An 11,178-nucleotide genomic window follows, 5' to 3' on the forward strand; every position below is an offset into this window, starting at 1 on the left:
TGTTAAATACTGCTGTAAGGTTATCACTGCCAAAACGGTTAACAGCCACAGTTACAAGAATTACCATTAAGTCAAAATTTACAAACGTAATTAAAAAGTAACTTAATTTAATTAGTTAAAATACTTTTCAAAAGTAATTAAAATAGTTACACTATTACATTTTAAATGGAGCAACCTGGAATTGTGAATAATCACATTTTTAAAGTAACCTGTGAAACACTGTTACCTGAACCTCTCCTACTGTTATACCATCAGCTGACCCTCCCATCCCATCATGTGTCCCTGTCTAAAGATGATAAGATTCACCACAAGTCAGACACAAAGTGAGTAAATATTCTAATCTAGGCACATTTCACTGTTCCCTTTAGTTTTTGAAACAGATTGTCTGACAGTGAATGCTAACCTTCAGTTAAAGTTAAGCTAACTAACATTAGCAAGACTAAGCTGCTGTTTTGCTTCTGAACATTTCTGACTTATTGTCAGGACTGTCTTTGAGGAGTTGGTCATTCCACACCTGTACAGTAAAAACTAAAGATATTGCATTTCCTGCTAAAATGCAGTGTGAATACAGAGTGCTAAATGACTTTGCCTAAATTTCCTGTCAAAACCGAGTTGTTAATGCTAAAAGGAGCAAAACACTAGCTAAAAGAAGGAAATCACTAGATAATAGCTAAAAAGCCAAAAGTAGCTGAATGCTATGCCAGCTGCACTACAGCAGAGAAAAATCAGCTGCAGCTCCCCACTGCCACTTCTGAATGAGATCTACTTGAGCCGCCTCCTCCAGCTGGCCACAAATATCCACAATGACCCCACCTACCCAGGACCATCAGAACCATGTGAACCTGCACCAACACACTCAAACACAGTTTCTTTCCCAGAGCTGTGGAAAGCCTGCTGGAGCAACAACAAACCCGTCGCCTGCATCCACTGCAGCTGCCACAGGAAGTGCTGCAAACAAAGTTTCACTGTAGCATACAATGACAAAAAGCTTCTTATTATTGTTAATAATATTGTTTTTGAAGGAACTGAAGATATTCCTAGGCATTTGCATGGGGAAAATATTTTAAATGAAGTTAAATATTTTGAAAAGCATAAAAGTTGCAAAAGTTAAAAGTTATAGCACCCATCTTATCAATGAGCTGAATGTTTTGATAAATAAATGGCTAAAATAGCACAAAGTACACAGACGTAGTTAGATGCGAAACATATGGAAAAGTAAAAAACAGGAAACCAATAAAGGAAATGCTGACTTGGCATTCACACAATAGGTAAACATCCTTTTCAAAATACACAAGTATCAGCAAAATCCCAAATTATTTCAATTTTTTATTTGGGTGCAAGACAAGTCTCCAAAGCTGAGACCACAGCTCATCCAGATGACTTCAATGTCAATATTTATTTTTCTGTTTTCTGGCAAAAGATCAAATTTGAAGTAAATTGGATCAAACACTCAAACACAAACGTAAAAGATTTGAAGTTTCGGGGCTCACTGAAATTTAAAGCAATGGCGTGTCTATTAACACAGAAGTAAGAAGAACAATAATATAACAAAAATCACAATCTCCAGTCAAAAAAGCATTTTAATGGTGTTTTTAATAACATTTTGACAATAACATTTCAGAAATGAGAATTTAGAAAGAATAAAGCCCGTTGAAACAGATTTCTGCTTTGATCCTTCATTAGATGTAGACAATCCTTCATCTTCAGTGGGGGTTTTTTCACAGTGTAGCGACTGATTGCGTGTCATTGGGTGTTTTTCTGCAGCAGGGAACCAAAGCAGACGTGATGAAGCAACAGGATGCCACTGAGAGCCACAAACTCAATAGAAATACTAAAAAAAATATATATACACAGTCATTTATAAGCAGGTTAAAGAAAGAGAAGTCCAAATCAGAGAAGACTCGTTACCTACATGTCAGCTGATTCAGCCGATCACATAATAGAGCAGACTCCAGACTGAAGAGGTGGCTCCTTCCTCTTAGCCACAACGTCCAGGCTGCAACACATCACACAATCATCATTTATTAATATATTTTTTTTAAAGATATATATTTAAAACCTAGTATTCCTTGAATGAATGCAATTTGCCCACCGCCTTTCATGCTAGAGTTTCAGACTAAGACCACCTTATGTTGAGAAAGGGTGGAGTTATGGCCGTTTTGGTCAAACTTTAAAAAATGACACAGATGAGTGTCATTCAAAACACACGCCGTCTTAGTTCACATTCAGCTACAACCACGCCAAATATTTGCTCAGTATCTGTATAGTTACTGACCAAGTTAAAGCCATTTTTGTATTTGCTAAAATTGCTTAGCTGTGGCGGCCATTTTGAAGTGGATTGACTCCAAAAGTTAATTAGTTGTAGTTGTGTACATTCAAGGATTACACAACCCTTACAATCTATTCAGTGGTTCGTGGGATGTTTTGCTAACAGACAGACAAACAAACACAAACATGGGCAAAAACATTATTGCTCTTTCGCCCTCAGTGGCATGTGATAATAACTGCATGCAGCTGAAACAGAGGAGTAGCTCTCACCTCTTGGTTGGCCTGAAAGGAGCGTCGGTCTCTAAAAGGAAGTTTTGGACTTCATCTGTCTCATGAGCTGTGAGTGTGCTGCTTGGTTCACTGTTACTGGATCTCAGTGGTGGACAGAGACCTCTGCCCGATGACAGATAACTGGCAGCACAAACAGGGTTGCCATTTGGGTCAAGGGGGTCGTCTTGATCATCGCAGGGTCTGAGTGTCTCCGAGTCTTTCTGGGATGAGGACTCTACTACAATGTCGGGCGGGGACAGAGTGGAGTGGGAGGACTCACTGTGGGACAGCTGCAGTTTCTTCATGTGATGAATCACTGAGGCTGCGTTAAAGGCTTGCTGTTGGGAAGCACAAACAAACAAAATCAGTTTTATTGAACCTTCCTACATCTGCAGGAAACATCTGTATGAGTTAATAAAGGAATATCAGTTAATATGGTGCTGCTTTACATTAAAAACCAGTGCTTAAAGTGGGCCGGTATTCACTGGTACATACAGTAGTATCAACACTTGTAAACTTTTATCTCTATTTACCGCCACTTTTTATAGTGTACCACCACTTCTCATAAACCTGCTGGTACGCAACTTTCAGTTTCACCAACTGTAAGTTATCGGAAAATCTTATAAACAACATTACCTATGAGACATCAGTTAAAAATAAGAAGTCATGACTCACTCTATGCTTTTTTTCTGATTAGGTCAAACATAGAGAATCAGTTGATGCAGGACTTATGAGGAACAATGACTGGTTAAAGCTGAACTGAAACCTGTTTTGAAGCCAACATCAGTGAAAATATAGCCATTAAATATTTCTTTTCTGTAGAAATTTCAAATTAAATATAAAAAAATACTATATTTTTTGGTAATTCTGAATATTGAAAAAAACACTTGAGTGTTTTCAGCGTTTTCTGTGATCAACCTGGAAGTCTAATGTCTACAGAGCCACTGAGGTTCAGTAATTCCTCAGTGAGTGAATGAATGCCGGTACAATATAGTTCAGGTTGTTGGGCCAGAAAATACCAGTTTGGAGTTTTCATTTTTTTTAAAAAACCTTCCTCAGATTTGGCTCCATAAACTCCAATGGGAGGAGGCCCAGAGGAAGACCCAGGACACGCTGGAGGGACTATGTTTCTCGGCTGGCCTGGGAATGCCTTGGGATTCCCCCGGAGGAGCTGGCTCAAGTGGTGGGGAGAAGTTTTGGTCTCCTTGCTTAGGCTGCTAACCCCGCGACCCGACCGCCCGCCCGACCGACCGACCGACCGTCCGTCCGTCCATCCATCCATCCATCCATCGATGGATGGATGGATGGACGGATGGAAACTCTGATGTGGGAATTACTATCAGAACTCGGGTTTGGATCACATCAAAGGGAAGCACCACTCTGACCCTTGTTAATGTTGTGGACTGGCAGAACCTTTTGCCAGCAGCGGGTCTAAGTATTTTTAATTTTAAAAGAAAGTCAAATGTAGAGGAGGACATCTCCGCAAAGAAGGAGACGAGAACAGGAACTTCTCACGTGACATGAACGCACTCTGTCATTAAAACGTATGAGCTGCTTACAGGCCGACAGCCTGAGATCAGTTTGTGATTCAGAGCAGTTTGTTATTGATGAAAAAATATAAACAATCCATGTGTGATTAAACACACACCTAAGTTGACCGCAACAAAGACTAAATGTCATAGTCTGAAACTACTATTGATTTGTTTACTCTGATGTGAGAGTTTATAAATGCTATTCTGAGACGTGGTCATGTTGTTTACAAGTTAGCATCCAGTTAGCATTGGGTTAGCTTCAAGTTAGCAACATTAGCTCTCTCCTGCCGTCTTTATGTTGATTTGCAGTGTTGTGTACTGATGTTATGACAACCATATGGTGGTTATCAGTTCTCGTTGTTCCACGTTCCCAACTCGGTCGTTATGTGCATTGTTTTGTCAGCCATGACGGTCTTGGTGATCATCAGAATCTAAATCTGAAGAGTTTTCATCTGATTCTGGAGATCCAGTTGTTGGTTCAGGTTCATACTGGTCTGGTTGTATATCCATTACTCCCACAAAGTCTTCTGGCATTTCTTCGTGTTCAAAAATGGCTTCTTCTTCCATTTCCACTAGTAAATAACCAGACAGTAGTGGCGTTCATGGCTGGCCGTGGCACAGTTCTCGTCGTCATGAACTCCGCCCCACAAATCACCCACTTCAGAAATTTTTGACTAACACGCTAAAAACAGTTTATTTAACTTTTAGGTCTCTGCAATGTTGTGGGGATGTGTTTGACTAATTACCATACATGAAATGTAATTTTTTTTTACATTTGATTTCAGTTCAGCTTTAAATGTTAGGCACAAGGAGCCAATCAGAGGCACAGCTGTGGGAATCTGATCAGCAGTACTGAGAACCGTAAGTTAGACAGCCTGTGCACAGATACAAGGATTGTTACTGTAGGGAAACAGTAAATCTGTTGGCAATTTAAGTCTTGGTCAAACAAGATGTGAATATTTAACATAAGATTGAAGCAACACATCCTCTGCTTGGACCTTCTGGCTTCTTTTAAGGGAAACAACCTCTCCACTTTGACTGGCAGAGAAGGGAAATCCTGATATGTTTCCAAAAAAACCTTTCAAATAAGGTCACAGGTTAATAAGGTTATATTATGGTCTAGCAAATATTATTTTAATGCCACTGCTCAATGATTTTATGTAGAAAAACTTTAATCAACATGGACAAAAGACATCAAATTGGACTAAAGTTCTTTAAGCTGCTTTATTTTGCTGTTCTGGCTGTTGGTCATGAGAAAAAACAAGTTAAAAACTTTATAATGAATCATTAAACTAACACTCCTGTGGGAGGAAGGTTTCAGCTTCACAAGCACTCAAAATCAACACAAAATTCTCTATTTAGAAAAATGTTAAAATCCACCCTTTGAAAATATCACTAGAGCTCATAGCACAAAAGTAATGAATGTTTTTATGAATGCATCAGAGGTTTTTAACTTCAGCAATCAATATAAAGAGACACTGAATGTTTTTTATTTTTTGAGTTAATTTCAGCTTGTGAAGGTCTGACTGAATGTCAGGTGTGAGTCAATGCCATAGGGTGGAGTTTGTAAATCTGTGAGATTAGTCAGGATCAGTGCCAGGGAACATGACAGCAAAGGCTGTGTCAGCCATCTGAGGGAAAATGTGTTTGTGAAAGGTGTGTGTATGAATGGAGGGGACAGTTTATTGAAGATTTTGAACCAGGCCTTTTCTGACCTGCTCTGGTTTTAACAGTATCACGGTTAAAGATACAAGATACAAGTGTCAGGCCTAAAATCTGTCTATGGCAGATAAACAATATCAAGGAATGTCTGTAGGAAACAGGAAAACGTGTATCAAAGACACAAAATAAAACCTGACAGATGTATCATGTATCATCTTTTAGTTGATCCATAGTTCATGTTACCAGACAACCACTCTCAAACTGAGCCACGAACAATGTGTTTTGTCTGGTTAGCTCAGTAACCTCAGCTTGTTGACTGAAGTTAGGAAAAGCTGCTGTAGTCATGGCATAAAGCTGACATGTCACTTACCCTCCATTTGGATTTGGCAAAGTTCCTCTCCATCTGCTCACAGACAGACTGATAAATGTCCAGGTCTTTAGCTGTGTTTCCAGCTATCCTGGAATCATGTCAGGGATAAAAGTTAGTGTAAAAAAAACTATAATAATAATTACGACTAAAGCGCATGTCTGCAGTGAACAGGGACTCACCAGGGATGCTGCAGTGCCTGCTCAGTGGTGAAGCGTTTTGTTGGGTTTTTCGCCATCATATTCCTGATGAAATCTTTGGCTGTTGACAAACAAGACAGATACTCAAACACCCATACAACTACTGAGCCACGCAATTTTTTAAATCAACCAGTCAGTCAGCCATAAAATTCTGTCAGCACAAACAGCAGCAGCAGCTAGCTGTGGAAAAACCTGCAGAGGTCATTGAAATGACTTGAAACTGACAAAAGTAATACAAAAGAAAAAGAAATACTAAAACTAATTAATAAAAGTTCCATCATTGCTTTTGAATTTTGGTCCACCAGATTTATTTTAAAATGCAAACTAACAAATCTGGCCTTGACAAAAACGATGATACTACTGGAAATAATTGATACCAATTTGACCACAGGGACATGTTAAACTAAGGTGTGTCCTGTAATCAGCATCACAGGTGTCTTCAATCCTGTAATCAGAAAGTCTGCCTGTTTAAAGGCTGAAAGTAGTCACAGGGCTGTTTGGTATCATGGTGTGTACCACACTGAACATGGAACACAGGAAGTTGAGGACAGAGTTGTCTCAGGAGCTTAGAAAGAAAATTATTGACATCATGTTAAAGATACAGACTAGAAGACCATCTCCAAGCAGCTTGATGTTCCTGTGACTACAGCTGCACAGATTATTCAGAAGGTTAATGTCCACAGGACTGGAGACAACCTCCCTGGATGTGGCTGAAATCACTTGATTATAGAAATCACTTGATTGCAGTAATTAACTCAAAAGGTTGTGCAACAAAATATGAACATTTTCTTGTAGTTTCGCATTGCTACCTAGTCCAAACTCAGTTAGATACTGGCTTCAGTCCCATTTTAACTTATTTACAAAACTTTTTTTCATTGCTACATTTTGTATGTATTTAGTACTAAACAGTGGATGTGTGAACCACCAGTTTGTTTTTTATTTGATGTGTAAAAAAGAAAGTAAAAATTCATGAATAAATCCCAACTATTTAATCCTCAGACCTCTATCCTCAACAGGTTGCCTATTGAAAAGTGTGGACATGTTTTCTTACCTGACTCAGAGATGTTGTCCCAGAAAGGGGAGTGGAAGGCATACTCAGCCTTCATGATCTTTGAAAACAGACGGGTCTCATTTTCCTCAAAGAATGGAGGGTAACCACAGAGTCTGCAGCGCACAGAGCAAAACCTGTTACAACTGTATGTGCTTTCTGTTTCGGAGCAGTTTTGTATGAGGTCATTCGTAATGATAATGTAGTGTCTCTCTCTTTATGATACAAGTTTAATTTTGGATTTATTTAAATATGATCCAGTGTTTTGTTTTATATTATTATTACTTTTAGGTTTGCTTTCTTTGATGTGTTCTCGAGTCAGAGAGGATTCATAATCTAATCAGCAAGTTCTGGGATTGCCCTGGGGTCCCCTCCTAGTGGGATGTGTCCAGAATACTTTCAGGGGAAGGCAACCTAATTAGATGCTCAAACCACCTCACCTGACTCCAGTCAACAAGAAGGAGCAGTGATCTACTCAAAGCTCCCCCAGACGATAGAGTTCCTCACCTTTTCGCTAAGGCTGAACCTGGCCACTACAGAGGAAGTTCATTTCAGCTGTTTGCATTCAGGATCTCATTCTTTCAGTCATGATCCATACCTCATGACAAAAGGTGAGGGTCGGAGCAAGGATGGACCAGTAAATCAAGAGCTTTGCCTTTGAGCTTCACTCCTTCGTCAACACGACAGACCAGGGTAACGCCCTTATTACTGCAGACGAGGTCTTGATCCTTCAGTTCATTTCCCAGGTACTTGAACTCCTCCACTAGAGGAAAACATTCACCCAGAACCCCAAAGAAGAATTCCATCTTTTTCTATTTGAGACCATGGCCTTAGACTTAGAGGAGCAGACTCGAATGTCAGATTCAAGAAGAGCAGTGTGGCTTTCCATCTGGGTTGTGGACCAGGAGACCAGAGCTTCACTGTTGCAGAGTTGCTGAGGAGGTCATGGGAGTTGGTTTCTCACATCCACGCGTTTTGTAGATCTGGAGAAAGCTTACAACCATGTTCCCTGGGACATTCTGTGGGGAGTACTGTGGGTGTGTGCCACAGTGGCATTTAAGGGCTACCCAGTCCCTGCATGACCAAAGTAAGAGCAGTGTCCACATTCTCGGCACAAAGGTTGTTTCCAGTGCAGGTTGGACTTTGGTAAGTCTGCCTCTTGTCTCTGATCCTGTTTGTGATGTTTATGGACACAATCTCAAAGTGCAGTCATTGAGAGGAGGGTATCTGGTTTGAGAACCACAGAGTCTCATCCCTGTTTTTTGCAGATGATGTGGCACAGTTGGTGCCTTTACGCCATGATCTTCAGCATGCACTGGGGAGAGTTTCAGCTGAGTGTAAAGCAGCTCCTCCTCTAAGTCTGGGGCCATCATTTCTTTTGTGTCGCATTTAGGCTTCTTCAACCTTTTAGGTTTTGTCTTTTGGCTCTTGTCTGTTTTATTTGCAGTGCTTGTAGCCTTTGGTACCGGCCTGTTAATTCAACTTTAAATTTTAGACCAATTTTAGTATTTGGTCCCAATGTTCTGCACAAGGGTTCCTCTTACTGTAAACTGTCACAGTGACATATAATGTGTTGTGTCAATAAAGAGAAAAGAATACTACTTACAGGATGTAAGTGATGACTCCAATGGACCAGCAATCCACTGCTTTGCTGTAGGGTTTCTCAGCCAAAACCTCAGGAGCTGCAATTTGTCCCACAGTGAGTAACACACAGGTAGAACAAACATTTATCAGTATAGATATCAGTATATCAGGGTTAGGCTGCAACATGATGTAGATGTCACAAAAGCTCCTACTCTCTAGAATTCTGTGTGACTGCAGCTGAAAATGTGCATATTTTCTTGCAATTTTCTTGTCATTTTGAGTCTCCAACAAGCCTCCAACAGTCACAGACAAGGCTTTAGGTAGTATCTCTTTAGGTGCCTTGTTTGCTATGAGTAGAAGCTCATAGCAAACATTGTTTTAAAGACACCAGTGACTATAGTAAATGCCTTTCAGGGGCATGTGCAGGCAACATCAAATCTTTTCTGAAACTGCTGGCTAAGAATCTTTGCTCATCTCTTCAATCCAGTGTTGTGGAGGGAACCAACAAGCTGGACGTCATTTAACCGCTGGTTATTTAAGTGGTGTCCCCTAAATAAACAAACTCTGTCTTGTCTGAGTTTAAAATGAGCAAATTAGGAGTCATCCAGGTTTTTATGTCTCTAAGACCTGTTTGTAGTTTAAGTAACTGGATTGTTCAAGCATCATGGATAAATATAACAGAGTATCATCAGCATAACAATAGAAATTTATCCCATGTTGTCTAATAATTTTATTAAATGGAAACATGTATGTAGTGAAGAGTAGTGGTCCAAGCACTGAACCCTGAGGAACTCTACTACTAACTCTGATGTATGAAGAAGGTAAAGTATTTACTCGAACAAACTGGAATTTATCAGATAAATGTACTATAATTTAATGTCCTTTGCTTCTGCCCCAGATAATTTTCATTATCTGCTTGACATGCTATTAGTAAATCTTTGGTTTCTCAAACTTTCAAGTCTCAGAGTCTGAATTTTAGAGCAGAGGTTTTTGTAACAAATTACTGACATATTTCAATTCAAGCTACAGTAAAATAATTTAATACTAGAATTTTGTGTTTGCTAAACCAGTTTGAATAGCACAACTATTACAAAGTACAAGTACACAAAGTAGAAAAACCATACATTTAACTCACCAACATATCCCGGTGTACCACAAGCCGTAGACATCACACCGTGTTCAAGTGTTTTAGACAGACCAAAGTCACTGACCATGATCTTAGCGTTCTCATCCATGTTATAGTACAGCAGGTTCTCAGGCTGCTCAGAGAAAAGGAAAAAAAAATAGTACATATAACATTAAAATGTTGGTAGGATCAAAAAGAAGCAAGGCCCATACTGAAGCAAAGGCTTCAAAATGGACAGTGAAAAACACTCACAGTGAGGCATGGCAAATTTGTAACTGTATAAGTACAGATCTAACATCTTCTAAGAAGATTTTTTTTTCACGATTAAATAAAAACATCAACTAATGTGTTAATGTGATGTAAAATTTTCCTTGCTTTTTTCTGTATGTCTTACCTTCAGGTCTCTGTGTACGATGCTGTTTTCATGCAGGTAACTGACCGCCTGCAGCACCTGTTTGATCACTGTGCTGGCATCCTTCTCAGTGTAAACCCCCTTGTCTAAAATGCGATCAAATAGTTCCCCACCTGATACCCTGCATGTGCACACAGATACACAGAAATTACATAACATTGTTTGACTGAATTTGACAAATTGTCCAGTTAATTCACAGCAGCTTGCATCTGATCTCAACCTCTTGATCTAAGCTGATGAAATAATGTAAACACAACATACATTTGAAACCAGACATATACAGATACTGTTTTAGGTCAGTTAGGATTCCTAAAATTATTTCTATTTGTTAAATGTCTGAGTAATGAGAAATAGTTTTTTATTACTCTTCAGAGTCACATGTTTACATACATTTCTTTAGTATTTGGTAACATTGCATTAAAACTGTATGACTTGAGTCAAATGTTTTGGGTTTTCTTTGTTGGAATTTTGCTGCATTCCTCCTGACAGAACGTAATGTTATGCATATAACTACTGTTCCCTGAAGGAGAGGAACGAGGTACAACATATGTACTATGGGATATCACGCTCCCGCGTGTCCTGGCTGAAGACACCTTTAATCACGCCTTTAGGCAAATGACGTGATGATGACAAGTGACAGGCCCCGCCTGCACTATGTAACCGTCCGTCATCACAGTCATTCCTCAGTTCAAGAGCCGCTCTTCACCGA

General features: G+C 39.5%; 1 protein-coding gene across 1 annotated transcript in view; it reads right to left on the reverse strand.

The window, feature by feature from the left end:
* Positions 1 to 1,908: 1,908 nt before the first annotated feature.
* LOC108240302 (calcium/calmodulin-dependent protein kinase type 1D-like) overlaps positions 1,909 to 11,178 on the reverse strand; it is a 33,630-nt gene continuing 24,360 nt past the window's right edge. Inside the window, exons 5-12 of the mRNA XM_017423675.1 lie at positions 10,452 to 10,590; positions 10,067 to 10,190; positions 8,954 to 9,029; positions 7,351 to 7,463; positions 6,282 to 6,360; positions 6,103 to 6,190; positions 2,539 to 2,876; positions 1,909 to 1,996 (exon numbers count right to left, since the gene is read on the reverse strand). Of these exons, the coding sequence (XP_017279164.1) occupies positions 1,933 to 1,996; positions 2,539 to 2,876; positions 6,103 to 6,190; positions 6,282 to 6,360; positions 7,351 to 7,463; positions 8,954 to 9,029; positions 10,067 to 10,190; positions 10,452 to 10,590 (1,021 nt within the window). The 3' untranslated portion in view covers positions 1,909 to 1,932. The remainder of the gene's footprint in view (positions 1,997 to 2,538; positions 2,877 to 6,102; positions 6,191 to 6,281; positions 6,361 to 7,350; positions 7,464 to 8,953; positions 9,030 to 10,066; positions 10,191 to 10,451; positions 10,591 to 11,178) is intronic.

This window comes from Kryptolebias marmoratus, linkage group LG4, assembly GCF_001649575.2.
Source record: "Kryptolebias marmoratus isolate JLee-2015 linkage group LG4, ASM164957v2, whole genome shotgun sequence".
Lineage (NCBI taxonomy): Eukaryota > Metazoa > Chordata > Actinopteri > Cyprinodontiformes > Rivulidae > Kryptolebias > Kryptolebias marmoratus.